Source organism: Giraffa tippelskirchi, chromosome 4 (assembly GCF_054371585.1).
Source record: "Giraffa tippelskirchi isolate mGirTip1 chromosome 4, T2T-mGirTip1v1.2.pri, whole genome shotgun sequence".
Taxonomy (NCBI): domain Eukaryota; kingdom Metazoa; phylum Chordata; class Mammalia; order Artiodactyla; family Giraffidae; genus Giraffa; species Giraffa tippelskirchi.
In genome coordinates this window covers 155540467-155556046 of record NC_137278.1, presented here as the reverse complement: position 1 = coordinate 155556046, position 15580 = coordinate 155540467, and the positions used below count along the sequence as shown (strand labels likewise).

Here is a 15580-nt window from a genome sequence, read left to right as displayed (position 1 = left end):
GGCTGACTTCAATTACCACGCACATCCCATCTTATCGGACAGTACGTGTTCAAGTTTGCCTGCTTTTGCATACCCGGTCAGCATCACAGACAACCAAGAACATAAGAAACCTAGGGCTTGAACTTCCTTCTCTGATACTACAAAAGCTGGACTTCCTCATTCTCCCACCCCATATCCAGAAGAGAACCTCTTTTCTAGATTTTTCCAGAAACAAACACTACCTCCCCTCTTTAGGGGGCAAGGCTAGACTGGGGAAGCACCTTCGGGCTCTGGGACAGGTGGGGAGGAGAAAGGCTAACCAGGGCCTGGCTCCCCATTTCTGCTCCTCCTGGCAGGCTTAGCGCCTCTAAACGTCTTAGCATCTCGGGCAGCGCTCTCTCCTAGGTGGGAGGGGGGGAGCAGGGGTGTGAGGCATCTGGACAAAGGGGTCTTTGTGGCCAGGCCGCCTGGCCCCACGCAAGGCCATTAATTGGGTCGCTGGTCTTGGGGGGGGTAGCTGCTCCCCCACCTCTTCCCCCTCCTGCTTCATTCCCTTCTGTCTCCCCTGTGGAAGTGGGTCAGAGGCAGGAGGAAGATTAGAGAAAGATCCCAGGGGAGCCAGGTTTGCTTTTCTTCCTCCTCTCCTCTACCTGGGACCTTGGGCCTTCTCTCTGGGCCCTCTCGGACACCAGGGCTGGGTTGCAGGCGTGCTTCCAGACCAGACCTGGGGTCCTGCTCGGCAAGACTCGATTCCCTGCCAGCGCTTCCCCTTCAGCCCCAAAGCTACAATTGCAGTCCTCGGGCACTGCAGGCAGGAGGTGTGTGAAGGGGCTGAGAGTCAGTCCCCACGTGCTATTGACCAGCGAACTAGGAACAGAGCAGGTCGGGGCAGCCAGAGCAGGAAGATGTGGGTTCTGAGCCACAATTGGCGATGTGACCTTGGACCTGTCTTATACCCTCATCGGTTTCAGTTTCCTCACTTACAAAATATACCTGATGCTTCCTAAGCCACTTCATCTCTGACCCTGCAGGCCTGGGAAGTGGTTACTGAAGGGTTGAGGGAAGGTTGCTATCTGGGTACGATTGCTAGATCTGGGGGCCTGAGTCTGTGTCATCTGCCCCCCCCGCCCCCCACAGAGCAACGAGCACAGTGTTCCCATCTGGGCTGCCAGCACCACTGTGTCCCCACACTCAACGGGCCCACCTGCTACTGCAACAACAGCTTTCAACTACAGGCAGACGGCAAGACCTGCAAAGGTAAGTGCGCACACATGCACACACTGGGGTTCAGGACTTGCTGGGGGGCGGGGGTGGGTGGGCAATGGGCCAGGCTGGGGAGGAGAAAGCTTGAAAGGTGCAAGACAGGAGGCGGGTCTACAAAACGCCTTAACAGCCTCAGGGCATGACTGTGGGCCCTAACCACTTGCTTCCGCCAGACTTTTCAAAACTCATCTTAAAAATTATATAGGTCAAGGACTTCCCTGGTGGTCCAGTGGTTAAGATGCACTTCCAATGCAGGGGGCACAGGTTTGATCCCTGGTAGGGGACCTGAGATTCCCCCATGCTATACAGCGCAGCCAAAATACATATATATATAGGTCATATGTGAGTTTTCTTGTTAAAAAAAGGTTTAAAGCATTACCGACAAAACCAAAGTCCCCTTTAACAAATCCTCTTCAGTTACGGTCCCTTCCCCATCTCTCTGGAAATCAGCTCTTGTTTTAACAGTTTGCTACTTCTCTGTCCAGGCCTTTTTCTATCCAGGTATACATGTATTCATGGAGAATCTAATTGAAAGTACTGTTTATGTGCACGTGATCTTGTTTACATAAATATCACACTGTATATGGCTTCCCAGGTGGCCTAGTAGTAAAGAACCCACCTGCCAATGCTGGAGACATAAGAGACATGGGTTTGATCTCTGGGTCAGGAAGATCCCCTAGAGGAGGGGATGGCAACCCACTCCAGTTTTCTTGCCTGGGAAATTCCATGGACAGAGGAGCCTGGCAGGCTACTGTCCACGGGGTGGCAAAGAGTCAGACATGACTGAAGCAACTTAGCACGCATGCCCTGTACATATTTTTTTTTTCAATTTTTTCACCCAGTATGTTGTAGAGATTTTTCCATGTTAATGCGTAGAGATCTACCCCATTCTTTTAAAAACCACGGTGATGTATGACTATTACCACAGTTCACTTGGCCATCTCCCTTTGGATGAGTAAGATGTTCCCAGTTTCTCTCTGTTACAAACAATGCAAACTTTTCTGTTTTAAATGTACCTCCTTTCAGTCTTGGCACAAATGTCACCTTCTCAGTGAGGCCCTCCTTATCGCCCTAAAATCCCATCTCCACCGCCTGCATTCTCTGTCCCCTTTCTCTGCTTAGTATTTTTTCATAGCACCAGCTACTTCCCATTGCACTAACTCCTTTAACATGTCATTTACCTTTTTGTTTTATTTATTATTATAATAGCAACATTTCATTTATTATCAGAATTTAAGTTTTTCAAAGAATATTTATTTATTCAGCTGCATTGGGTCTCAGTTGTGGGGCACAGATCTTAGTTCCCCGACCAGGGATTGAACCCACGTCCCCTGCATGGCAAAGCAGATTCTTAACCACTGGACCACCAGGGAAGTTCCGGAATTTAAGTTTTAAAAGGGCAGCAGTTTGTATCTATTTTTTTTTGCTAATGTGTCCCCCGAGCCTAGGACTGTACCTGGCACATTGCAGGTACTCAAGAAATCTTTTCTGAATGAATGGATGATAAGCATGTGTGTAGATATGTCTCTAGGGTGGATCTCAAGTCTGGACTTGCTAGGTGGTAACGTTTCCACATTTCTTGTTGCAGTAGATTCTGTCAAACTGTTCTCCGAAGTAGCCGTAGGGATGGACACACCCCTGGTGTTGTCTGAGGGCACTCCCTTCCCTGCCCTCGACATGCTGGAAATGACCACGCTCTCGCCTTTTCCCGGCAGACTTTGACGAGTGCTCGGTGTATGGCACCTGCAGCCAGCTGTGCACCAACACAGATGGTTCCTTCACATGCGGCTGTGTGGAAGGCTATCTGCTGCAGCCAGACAACCGCTCCTGCAAGGCCAAGAATGGTAGGTGGGCTTACCTGTGACCGTACAGATAGGCGCCCTCAGTGTCGTTCCCTGATGGGGAGAGGCCAGAGCGGTACCAGGGCCACTCGCTGCCCTGACCCTTCTCTCCTGTGTCTCCAGAGCCAGTTGACCGGCCCCCTGTGCTGCTGATTGCCAACTCGCAGAACATCCTGGCTACGTACCTGAGCGGGGCCCAGGTTTCCACCATCACGCCCACTAGCACACGGCAGACCACAGCCATGGACTTCAGCTACGCCAACGAGACGGTGTGCTGGGTGCATGTTGGCGACAACGCTGCCCAGACACAGCTCAAGTGCGCCCGCATGCCCGGCCTGAAGGGCTTCGTGGATGAGTACACCATCAACATCTCCCTCAGCCTGCACCGTGAGTCACCTGCTCTAGCGCAGGGAGCTGGCGAGGGTGGGGGAGATGGGTGAGGCAAAGCTTGTTTGGGACAAGCTGGGCCGGGGGAGCGGATAGACAGGATGACCCCTGACTAGTCCAGGAGCCTAGACAAAAGCCCCTGACTGAGGCCGAGGCAGCGGGTTGAATGTGGTGACCCTTGTTTTGGGTCGAGGCAGAGCTATGTCCAAGCTTCCTCTCCTCTTTCTGAGCTGAGTCTCTGATGGCTCCAGCGTTTCTGGCCAAGAGCAGAGAAGGGCCTCCTAGGAGAAGTGCCCGAGAGGACAATGTCTGGTCAACCTCCAGAGACCAGGGACTGTCCCTTTTCAGAGAGAGGAGTGTCAATTAGTCCACAGAGGGGTTTTCCCACATGGCGGGAGCCACAGCAAGGGAAAGAAGGGGCCTGGAGCCGGAGAAGCCTTGCTGAGCTGTGGCTGAGGGCAGAGGAGCCGGGGCCAGGCTGCGTCCATCTCCGGGTCTGTCATTTCCCTTGAGGGCGTCGCCAGAGCCGACTCCCTGCCACAGCGTGGCTGTGGGGGTCCTGAGGCTGTTTCTGGGGGGCAGGCTCTGTGGCAGGAATGACCCCACCGGGAATGCTCTCAGATATCCTGCATGTCCCCCTTCAAGCTCCCACCCCAGGCTTTATGCTGATGCTTCAGAGGTGGAAGATCGGGTGAGGCTGGGGACAGGGCCAAGGCAGAGGTCCGCTGCCTCGAGCACTTCTGCTCATCTCAGATGCTGCTGCTACATGAACAAACAAAACCTCTGCGTCATCACATCTCCAGGAAATGCACCACAGGGCTGAGAGGGGAGTTCTGGCCTGTGGTTGATCTGACCCCCAGGAGAGAGGGTAACTTGATCTGTGACCTTGAGTAAACCAGAACTCCCTGTCTCAAGCTTTGGTTTCCTAATCTGCATAATGGGCTTGAGCTTGTCTGGCAAAATCAGATAAATTGAAGTGAAAGCTAGAAGTCACTAGGGGCCATGCAGGAGGTTTAGGATGGTGAACTGGGGCCTGTCCAGAAGATCTTGAAGTTCCTTCCCTGGATCCCCACGTGATGATCTGCACAGAAATCCCAGGAGGACCCAAGGGCTCAGTTCTGGTGGGAACAGGAGTTCCTCCGAGAGCCCCCTTCCCCTGCAGCCTCATCGTATGGGCTACAGCTCATCTGCAGCCCCTCCACAGCATCCCAGGGGGGTCCTTGGGCTGTTGGTGACCAAAGCCCACCTGTGATAGACCTGTCATCCTTGGAGTGCTGGGCTGGGGGCTCAGCCAACACCTGGCTGGCAGAGCTCTTGAGAGGCAGGCAGCTAAGGAACCGCATGGTAGGTAGGGTAGGATTAGGGCAAGACCCCATGAGACAGCTACCCTCTTCCTGTTCCCTGTCAGTGGCCCCACCCATCAGGCCTGTCTGGGCAAACAGCTCCAGCCCTTCCCTCCCTGGCCCTGCCTCAGGGCAGACGATGGGCTGATGGGCTGGTGGGTAGGCGGCCTGGTAGGGGTGCCCTGATGGGAACCTTCTCTGCTTTTGCTCTGACCTGGCCCCTCTCCTGCCTTCCTCCCCAGGAGAAACAGGAAATAACCTCAGGCGGGTACCCCTCCCTTGGCAAACAGAGTGTTGCCTTCAGAGTCTGCTAGATTCGTTGGGCCCCTCGGGGGCAGAGTCCAGGAGGCCAGAAGAGACCAGAAGGTTCTGGGGAGAAATGCTACTGGGGTGAATGAATGGGCTCCTCTTGCCCAGTCTCTGTCCCTTCCTTCGGCCCTGCCCCCTCCCATGCCGCCTGACTGTCTGGCTGTCACCCTGAGGATGGTTGTTTTGCTCTCATCCCACAAACTAATTATGGGCCCTGAGCTGAGGATGTCGGAAGTGTCTCTCCCCAGCACCCTCCCCACCCCCAGCTCATCCCCCTTCCCAGGAGAGGCTGATGGCCTGCCCAAGTGCCCGGGAGAGCAAGCGTGGCTGGCCCCAGGCACTCACCTGTGCAGGGGGGCTGCTGGCCTGTAATTAGCTCCTCCAGGGGCAGGAAGAAGAAGGCTGCTGCTTTCTCCTGCTTTCTCTCGGCCCTCTGGGGGAGCCCTGTCTGCAATCGTGCCATTCTTGGCTGACCGTGACCTCCATCGGGCCCCTGGGCTGAGCCCCACGCGGGAGGGAGGAGCCTGACAAGGGAGAGGTGCTAGAGCCCAGAGCCCAGGGGCTGAGAGAAGCCTGCTTGCTGGTGTGGGAAGAAGGGGGAGACTGCCCTGGAGAAAACTCTGGAAACAGAAATAGAATAGAAAGAAGGAAGGAGGCCAGGAAGTGAGCTTGTTTCACATGGGTCCTGGGGTGTGTATGAGAGCCAGACCTGCTCTGAGTCCTGAGCCCTTGAAAGGACCCATCCGGGCCCCACAGTGGTCAGCACAGCTTCATGTGAGGCTCTGTGGAACAGGCTTAGGATTGAGATCTTGCTATTGCCTGTCTGAGCCCAGTCCCTTCCATCTGTTTCTGCTCGAGTGGGAAGAGATCCACTGACCATGTCCTCACTCGTCCTGACAGGTGTGTGTGTGTGTGCATGTGAGCGCTTTCCTACCTTAACAGGCTGGGCTGCCAGCCCTTCCTTCCCCAGCCAATGTCTTTCATTGGCCTGGGTGGGAGATGGGTCTTGGGGATCCAGTGTTCATCTCTTTCCCTCCCTCCTGGAATGTAACCCCAGGGCCCATCCTCCCCTCGGCCATGCGTGGCAGGATGGTCAGGTTTCTGAGGACTCTGATCCCATGACTGGACAATGTGATGGGGAGAGCTAGGAGACCCTCAGGGAAGACCCTGGGCCCCCCGCCCCAACTCAGGGTTTACTACTGCCTTTCCCTAAGTGGGCCTGGAGAAGGAAATGGCAACCCACTCCAGTATTTTTGCCTGGAGAATTCCATGACAGAGGAGCCTGGCAGGCTACAGTCCAGAGGGTCGCAAGGAGTTGGACATGACCGAGTGACTAACACTTTCCCTAAGTGGGAATACCTTCATGTTTAGGTTGTATGTGGACATGCGCTTTTTCATTATTATATTAATAGTTATGTTTTTATTTAATACCTATTAGGAAACTCCTACAACTGGCAAGTCAAATCTCTGATTTCATAGATTGTTTAGAATGCAGCAAGATAAGAAAAGTGAGTGGATGTAAAGAAATGGTAGATAAATGGTAGAGCAAGCTGTGCATAAACACATCAAGCGTTTTGGGAATGAAAGACCAAAGACTGAGGTTCTGGAAACCGAGGCCCTGAGAGGTCAGCAGTCCCAGCCTGCCCACCCTCCCACCTCACCTCTGATCACCCTCTGAAGGAACCTCAGGACCTGTCCAGCCCCCAGCAGGGCCACCCCTGGGCAGGGCTAGAGGTCAAGTGTACCAACCCCCCCCCCCACCTCAGCCCTGCATGACCTTGGCTTCGCTCTTCTGACCTGAGCTATCAGGATGATTCCACCATAGAAAGAACGGGCACAGACCTCAGGACTGGGGCCCTGGGAGGATGTGTGTGCGTGTTGAGGGGAGGTTCTGAGGTTGCCAACAGAGGCCTTGAGGGAAATAAGATTTACTGCAGTCACTTTATCTGGAGCTGTGTATGGGGGGATGCTCCAGAGGTGCCCTCGGAGGTCCTCAGGTTTCTCCCCGGTACCCCGCTGCACAGGGAAAGAGGAGGTTGGCCGGGAGGCCCAGAAAAGGCCTCATAGGCTGCAGGCTGTGAGGTTGCGAAATGGGTCCCTAAGTCCAGCTGGCCAATTTCACTTTTCCCTCCCTCGCATGTGTGCGTGTGTGCGTGTGTGTGTGTGTGTGTGTGTGTGTTTAAAATCACAACAGGAAATAGGGCAGTGATTTGTCTAGAGGAGGGGCAGAGAGAAAGAGTTGATCCTCTGAGTCTGATGAGCTGGCCTCCCGGCTGGCAGGGGAGCCATCCTCCCACGGAGTGGGTTACCCTCGACTCTCTACAGAACACTTCAGTGTCACAGAGGAAAACCAGCCACCCGCTTCTTTGGCCTTTCTCACCTGCTGGGTGTCAGAATATCGAGGGGCTCTCGCCAGCCCACTCATTGGCCTCAAGCTCCCCACATCCTGGTGCTTTTGCTTCCCACTCCCCTTCCCAGTTCCCTCACATTTAATGGCCCTTTGCTGCTCTTCCTGGCCAGGCCGGGTCAGCCCTGCGTCTCCCGGCACTGCTCCAGCCCAGTGCTCTCCTCCCCCGCTGTCTCCTTGAAGCTGCCTCTCCAACAACCCCCTCCCTGTTTTCAAGCCAAAGGAAGTAACTTAAGCAAGAGAGATGTGTTTTAGAGTCCAGCAAGCATTTCTCAATAGTGGGAAGACCCTGGTTCTGACTTTGAATCAGAGCTGCAGAGTCCCAGTGTCTCATCCAGGGACCCAGGACTGAGCCTGTGTGGACCTGGGCCAGGCAGAGGAGGGCAGTGGGGCTGGAAGTACACGCAGGGCAGGGAGGGGGCCCTGGGGATAGAGCTGACCCCACGTGGCTGATCCCCGGACCTGCTGGTGGAACGAGAAGAGCTGAAGTCAGGACCCAGCAGGAAACAGGAGCATGCAGACATGCCATTTAGCAAAGCTTCTGCCAGGCCTGCCCCGTGGTCTCCTCCCTACCTGTGAGGGCCCTGGACCCCCGAGCATCTCCCCCAGCCCCTGGGTGAGACACCAGAGTAGCTCGGACAAGCAGGAAGGTTGTCTGTCTTGGGCATCCTCAGGCCGGAGAAGGAGGATTCTGAAAGAAGCAGGGAAGGGAAAAACTGATGTCCCAGCACTGGGACTACAGCATGAGCACTAAGTACTCACCAAATATTTGTTGAATGAATCATTACATGTGTGTCGGGCCCTGGGCACAAAATGAAAGACAGTGCCCTGCCCTCATGATATTTGTCATCAGGTAAACAGGCTGTGATTAGAGCAACTCCTGGGGCTTATGGAGGCCTGCAACACAGAAATCTTCCTCCTGGGGGCCTGAACTGTCTTAATGAATAGTAGGTGTCAGCCCCAAACTGCCCACCTTTAGTCAGGAGGCCACATGGCTCTGGCTGAAGGCACAGATAGAAAAGGCAGGAAGGATAGAGTTGAGGAGAGGGAGGATCAGAGGATGGTAAGAACAACAGCTCCCATTAGTAGAGCGTTTATCATGTGCCAAGCCCTGTGTTGAGTGCTATTAATGGCCTCATCTCATTTTCCAGATCAGCAGACTGAGACTCAGACATCAAATAACTTGCCTATAGTTCCACAGTTGGAAGGTGACAGAACCAGGATTCAAACCCGGCCTGGGTTGTCAGTGTCTGGAGCCTGGCTGGGCCCAGGGCACAGCAGAGTGATGGGCGAGTTTCCTGGAACAAAGCCAAGAAGTCCGTGTGTTCCTCGGGATGTGGTTAAGGTGGAAATGTGGCTTTCCTTCCTTATCCAGAGACTTTGTACTCTTATTTGCAATCTCCGGGTGTGTGGATGTGTTGGGGGATATTTCCCCCAAGGCGTAGAGGCTCTCTTTCTTCCCCAGGATTACTTTAGGAAGAGTGTCTTAAATCCTGTGGCTGAAGCTAGGGTCTTCATGGGAATGAGGTGGGTGCTGTTGTTTCTAGAAAACCAGCCACTGTTTAGGGAGATGCTTCTTGAATCATGTGAAGGATGGAGACATTGAGAAAAACTGGAATTGTGGAGAGTGCAGAGTGCTGAGCATCGGGGCGGGGGCACAGGGAGGCCTGAGCATTCACACACACACCCCAGGTCTATTCTGGGGCCTGGAACTGAAAGTTCTTTGCGACATCACTGACAGGGTGTGGTCTATCCTCCGTCTCATTGCCCTCCCAGCTTACTAGCCTCCTCTACTTGGGCATCCCTGGCCCCTCAGCTCTCAGACCAGCCCCAGACTCCTCCCACCACCACACAGCATCCCTCCCCTAGGGTTTACCTGAGATTCTCCTGTCTTCAGGATTTGGGGTCTTTGGCCAGCGGCCTTCTGGAAGGTCTCTGAGGTGGATCAGTCCTGAGAAGGATGGCCCATGAGGGGACCGCTGCTCTCTGGGTGTGTAGGACCAGAGTGTGAGGTCCTCTAGGCCGAAGCCCAGGACTGCATTTGTCCCCTCCATGCCACGGGACTGGGGGACTCCACGTGTCCCCTCCGGGCCCCGGAATGGAAGACAACAGTCAAGCACCGCCTTCGGAGGGAAGGTGCCCATTTGAGCCCATCTCCTTATGCTTGGAGTGGGAAGAGTGGCCAAGCGTGTGCGTGTGTGTGTGCCTGTTTGTGAGTGTGTGTAGTGTGGTGGGCAGAGGAGTCTGGTCTTGAGAAGAAAGGAAAATAATGTGATGGAGGGGGTTGGATAACAAAGGAGTTTTGCTTGCAGCTAATAGTCTCCAGCTGCAAAAATACCAAAGGGGAGCCCAGGCCGGGCCGGGGACTCCTGTTCTTGCCAAGTCCTCACCGGCCTGCTGAGCAGGGCCTTGCCTAGCCTTTGGGAGGTGGAAGGGGGGACCAGCCAAGGGTGAATATCAGAGAGCGAGGACAATCCCTTCTGCCTTCCTTCCCAGAATTGGCAGGGAACCCAGGCCAGGAGGGAGGCTCAAAGGTCAGCACGTCCTGGGGCTGGAAGAGAGGATGTGGAGCTCCATCTGAAATGGGGGCATCAGACCCCTTCAGGTTCCTTCCTACTCCCCTCTTGCTGAGGGAAGGGTGCATGGGGGAGCAGTGGCAGTGTATTGCCAGCCTTGAAGCTGGGCAATGACTCAGGGAAGCCTCAGGAAGTTGGAGAGAAGAACGCAGCTGCACCAGCTGGTGCTGGGGAAACAGCTTCGAATGAGGAGATCCATCTACATGCCAGCAGCCCCCAGACCCCCACTGTGCCCACCAAGTAAAGGGCACACGGCCCTGTTTGCCTTTTAATCTGTTTGCCTTTCAGCCACACTGCTGGCTGCCTGGGACTGTGGCAGGTCCCCACCCTCACCCCGACTTGGGACCTTGGTTTCCTCTGGACACAGCCCAGCAGCATTCATTTTCATCTGCTTTCTCAAGGATAACAGTGCGGGGTCATTTGCTCGCCTAACCCCTGCCCTAGCCTGGGACCCATGAGCCCCTTCTGTCTGCCCTTGTCAGGACGGGACAGTACTGGGGCACAGAGGAGACAGTGGCTGGGTTTAGGGGCACCTGAGCACTCATGGGGTAACAGCTCATGCCTGTGACTTCTTCTTCCAGTTGTCTTGCGGGGGGGAGGTGCAACAGGGGGGACCTGAGGAGGAAACTAGTTTGATGAGAGTCTCAAATTGGCTCTTTCCCTTCCTCCCTCAGCTTAAGTCCTGTGACTGTGAGTCAGTGTCAGGGCCTGGCCAAGTTCCTTGGGAGCCACGTTCCTGTTCCCTTGGCCCCCCCAACCCCCAGCCTCTGTTAAGAAACAGCCCCTGAATCCCTGTGGGGAAGGGGAAGGATTAGCAGAACGCCTAGTCATTATACCTGTAGCTGTGCAAGGATTGAAGTCCTTACTGGGTTGATTGTGGCTAGTGGAAGTTTCCAGTAAAAAAAAAGTTTCAGCCAAAGGCAGATGGTCTAAAGATTCCTTTGTCTGTTGGGGAAACTGGTGGAAGTAGAATGCAAGGCAGGGGTCCAGGGAGTCACTGTCTTCGAGATGTCCCAGCTTGCTAGAGGCATCACCTCTGATAGCAGTAGATGGAGGGGGCCATGGATGGATGGGAGCCCGTGGGTCCTGAAGAGAAGGAGTCCCACCACCCAGGAGGACAGCAGGGGTCCCATCCCTAGACTTCCTGCATCCTAGACTTCCTGCTGCCCTGGCCCACCCCTGAGTCTGAGGTCCTTTTGATGTAGACTGAGTGTGGGTACCTGGCCTGCACCCTCCTCCCACACTCCCACCCTTCTGAAGCTCCCCCTCTTTATGAGTCATGCCTCAGTTTACCTTCAGAGTCCTTTGGTGGTTTTCCTCCTCTGTGCTCTCTCCTCCAGCCCTGTATCTTATTTCCCACTCCTTCCACCCTCCCTAGGACAGAGGAAATTGAGCAATAAGGAAGTAGAAGCATTGGCCATGGGAGTGAGAACAGGAAGTCTGACCCATGTCACTGGTCCCAACCTTTTGCCACCGTGGACCTTCCCTTTTCCATCTCTGTGGGCCCCGTATTTGTACATTCTCTTCTCTCAGATTGGATTTACTGATGGATGCCTGGCTTTTCCACTTTGAAAAGTCAGGAAACACGTATAGCTTCTGGTTGGTGCTCCTGGCCAGCGTGGGATAAGTTGACTTACCATACAGAGTTGATAAAAAGCAGAGATGTGTGATGTTTTATTAGTCTGAGTGCTCTTATTCCAAGAAAAAGCAAATTTTAAAAATTCTGGGGTGAGCTCGTGGACCTGTCCTCACTGTCTTTCGGAAGTGCAGGAAGATGGGCCCATTCAAGCAGAGGCTAGAGATGGGAAACCCGTCACTCAGCCAGCCAGCCAGTGATTTCCTGCTGCCCATGTGTGCCACCCTGAGATCGACCTGGGGAGCAGGGCTGTGAAGGAGTATACTCAGAGATTTGTCTTCGGAGAGATGCAGTTGGTGAAGGGTGGCCAGCACCAGGCAAAATATGCCACTGCTGGTAGCTCCTGTAGGAGCTCAGGGAGGAGAGACAGCCATGGCCTGGGTGACGAAGGAGGGCGCCCCAGAGGAGGTGGGCATGTCGGGGGAGGACCTACCCCATAGCCCTTTCATTCCCACTCTCCAGATGTGGAACAGATGGCCATCGACTGGCTGACCGGCAACTTCTACTTTGTGGATGACATTGACGACAGGATCTTTGTCTGCAACCGAAACGGGGACACATGTGTCACTCTCTTAGACCTGGAGCTGTACAACCCAAAGGGCATTGCACTGGACCCCGCCATGGGGTGAGCAGGGCAGGCAGGGGCAGAGGCCTTGGTAGAAGGGAGGGTGCCCAATGTTCAGACCCAGTGTAACGTGCTGTCTGCCCGCAGGAAGGTGTTCTTCACTGACTACGGGCAGATCCCCAAAGTGGAGCGCTGTGACATGGATGGGCAAAACCGCACCAAGCTGGTCGACAGCAAGATCGTGTTTCCTCACGGCATCACGCTGGACCTCGTCAGCCGCCTTGTGTACTGGGCTGATGCCTACCTGGATTACATTGAGGTGGTGGACTACGAGGGCAAGGGCCGGCAGACAATCATCCAGGGCATCCTGGTGAGGAGGAAGTCTCAGCTTTGGGAACCCTTCTCTAGGCCTCCTGCGATGGAGGACAGTATGGGAGGGGCTGGCACCAGCACTGGGGGGAGAGGACAGATTGTGACTTCCACTTGGATGACCACAGTCATTTTAGAGAACACCTTTTACTTCCCTTTTCTCATTTGATCCCTACAGCAACCCCTGGAGAATGAGCTGGCAGGGTGACTCAGTTCCCCTTTGGCAGCTGAAGGATATCAGGTTTCACAGGGGTTAAGTGATTTGCTTGAGGTTACACCACTGGGAAATAGCATTTGAGCCTGGTCTAGAAGCCCCTCCAGCCCAAAGATGGCATCTCTATTCTGGGGTAATTAGGGTGACCATCCATCCCAATTTTCCCAAGACTGTCCCAGTGTTGACTCTTGAAGTCCTCCGGGGTCAGTCTTGGACAAACGGGACAGAAGGTCACCTTAGATACATTATGCAGGTAATGGGGGCTGTTATCAGGCTTGCTTGGGGCCAGTCTGTCCTCTCAACCCTCCTGAAAGCTGGGAGCTAGAGGCGGGCTAAGAATATTCTCTGTGGGCAGAGGGTAGGACCCAACTCCAGATCAGTGCAAAGTCACTCCATCAGGGAGTATGTGCCTGATTCTGAGAGGGAGGTGTCTGGTTCCTCCCTCAAGGGGTTTGAGCCGAGGGGATAGAGTAAATCCACAGATCACCAGACAGTAGATTACAGCCAGAAATGGAGTGTGGAAGCAGAGACCGTCATCTCTGGTTAGAAGATTCCAGAAGCCCTTCAAAGAGATGCCCTGTGAAGGATAAGTGGGATTTGACAAGCAAATCTCAAGAAAGGATAGTCCAGAGAAGATAGTCCAGAAGTAAAGCACGGAGTTGGATAATGGCGAGATGAGTTAGGAATGCGAGTCATGGAGCCTGGTTGCAAAGCTGACCGGTTCTCCAGCAATGGAGGTAGGAGTCTCTTCTGCTCTCGTGTTGATGGTTCCTGCCTGCCTGTCGCAGATCGAGCACCTGTACGGCCTGACCGTGTTTGAGAATTATCTCTACGCCACCAACTCGGACAATGCCAATGCCCAGCAGAAGACGAGTGTGATCCGCGTGAACCGCTTCAACAGCACTGACTACCAGGTGGTCACCCGTGTAGACAAGGGCGGTGCCCTCCACATCTATCACCAGCGCCGTCAGCCCCGAGGTGAGCGGGGCTCCATAGCCCCTTCAGGGACTCTCCGGTGGAAACCCCTGATTCTCTCGTGTCGTGACTGCTTCTCCAAGTCATCTACCCCAGACTGCCTCCCCCTGTCTGCCCTTCAGCCTCCGAATCCCACCCCGGGAGCCCCTTGCCCTCATTCTGCTTAGGATGTCCATCACCTCTCCCGGTTCACTTGCTGGTCTCGAGTACAGGCACCTGGCTGTGGGCAGCAGTGTGGCTCTGTCCCCTGACCACAAAAGTCCCCACCTGAGTCTGAAGGCTAAGTGGTACCAGGGTAGAGGAATCCCAGTCCTGCGGCTTCCAAGTCCCTGGAGGGGACAGCAGGCACAAAGACAGCAGTAGGAGGGAGTGTGGTCAGACTTGAGGAAGCCTTCTCAGGGCCTGGCACGGGGACTTCGGGGGGTCCTGACCGGCTCTCCACCCCGCCCCAGTGAGGAGCCACGCCTGCGAGAACGACCAGTACGGGAAGCCAGGCGGATGCTCCGACATCTGCCTGCTGGCCAACAGCCACAAGGCGCGGACCTGCCGCTGTCGCTCCGGCTTCAGCCTGGGCAGTGATGGGAAGTCATGCAAGAGTGAGTGCTGGGGAAGGGCTTGGGTGCTTGCCGGGATGAGACAGGAGGGGTCTGCCTCCCATAGCCCAGCTCCTTCCCTCTAAGATGCAGAAAGATGGAGGGACTTAACCAAAGTTTCATCGCTAGTGAGGGGCAGGCCGGGACTTGAACTCCCATCTGAGAGCAGGGCTTCTCCCACTATCCCACTCAGGCTCCCACTCAGAACACCGTCAACTGGCCCGTTTCAGCCCTTCATTTGTTCATCAAGTATCTAGTGAGCATGCACTGTGTCTGGCGTTGTCCTGGCAGCGAGGGTTCAGCAGTGAACAGACAGATGTTGTCTCTGGCTTCGTGGAGCTTATAGTCTGGCAGGGGAGGTGGGAAAACACAAAAATGACTTCAGGTGGTGGTAGGCGTTAGGAAGAAAATAGAGCGGAGCATGGGGTTCATGATAACAGCCAAGGCTCCCGTTGAGATGGCTATCAGGGAAGGTGTCTGTGCAACTGAAATTAGAGTCAAGCTCTCTGTGAAGTGAGGAAGTGGATCAAGTGAATCACGTACCTGGAGGAAGAGCGTTTGTGGCAGAGGGAATCTGCAGTGCCAGGGCCAGAGGCCAGTGTAAGCTTGGAGTGCTGGGGAGCAACGTGAACGAGGGAGATGAGGACCAAGGTTGGATTGTGTTCTAACTGGGATGAGGAGCTCTGGGTGGCTTTACAAATTTAACTCACTTTTGTGAAAACGATCGTGCTGGCTGCTGGGGGGAGGATGGGCAGCAGGGAAGTGGCAGGAGGCTATTTCTGCGGCGTAGGCAAGAAGTGATGTGGCTTAGACTGGGATGGCAGCAGAGGAAGTGGTCAAAAGTGATCAGATTCCAACCTATTTGGGCTGCTAATTTCACTACTCAACAGTGGGCACTTACTGAAAACATGCTACTTGCTACTTTTGCTCCATTTCCTACCCCTGGAGTCCACAGGAAACCAACCCCCAGGGCGTTGTTCCCTGGGCCTTACAGGCTTTGCATCTGTCTGTGATTCAGATCCCCACGCTGCCCCCACCCACTCACTGCAGGCAGAGCATCAGCTGGGTGGTGGTCGTGTGCACGTGTGTGCATGTGTGTGTGTATGTGTCTGACTTTGTGCCC

At 54.6% G+C, this 15580-nt stretch overlaps 1 protein-coding gene across 2 annotated transcripts in view; it reads left to right on the top strand.

Annotated features, from left to right (window-relative positions):
• LRP1 (LDL receptor related protein 1) overlaps window positions 1–15580 on the top strand; it is a 79876-nt gene that overhangs the window by 12067 nt on the left and 52229 nt on the right. For both annotated transcript variants that reach the window (XM_081594339.1, XM_081594338.1), the window contains exons 4-10: window positions 1117–1236; window positions 2958–3086; window positions 3207–3470; window positions 12204–12366; window positions 12454–12676; window positions 13678–13867; window positions 14317–14460. In XM_081594339.1, coding sequence (XP_081450465.1) covers window positions 1117–1236; window positions 2958–3086; window positions 3207–3470; window positions 12204–12366; window positions 12454–12676; window positions 13678–13867; window positions 14317–14460 — 1233 coding nt within the window. The remainder of the gene's footprint in view (window positions 1–1116; window positions 1237–2957; window positions 3087–3206; window positions 3471–12203; window positions 12367–12453; window positions 12677–13677; window positions 13868–14316; window positions 14461–15580) is intronic.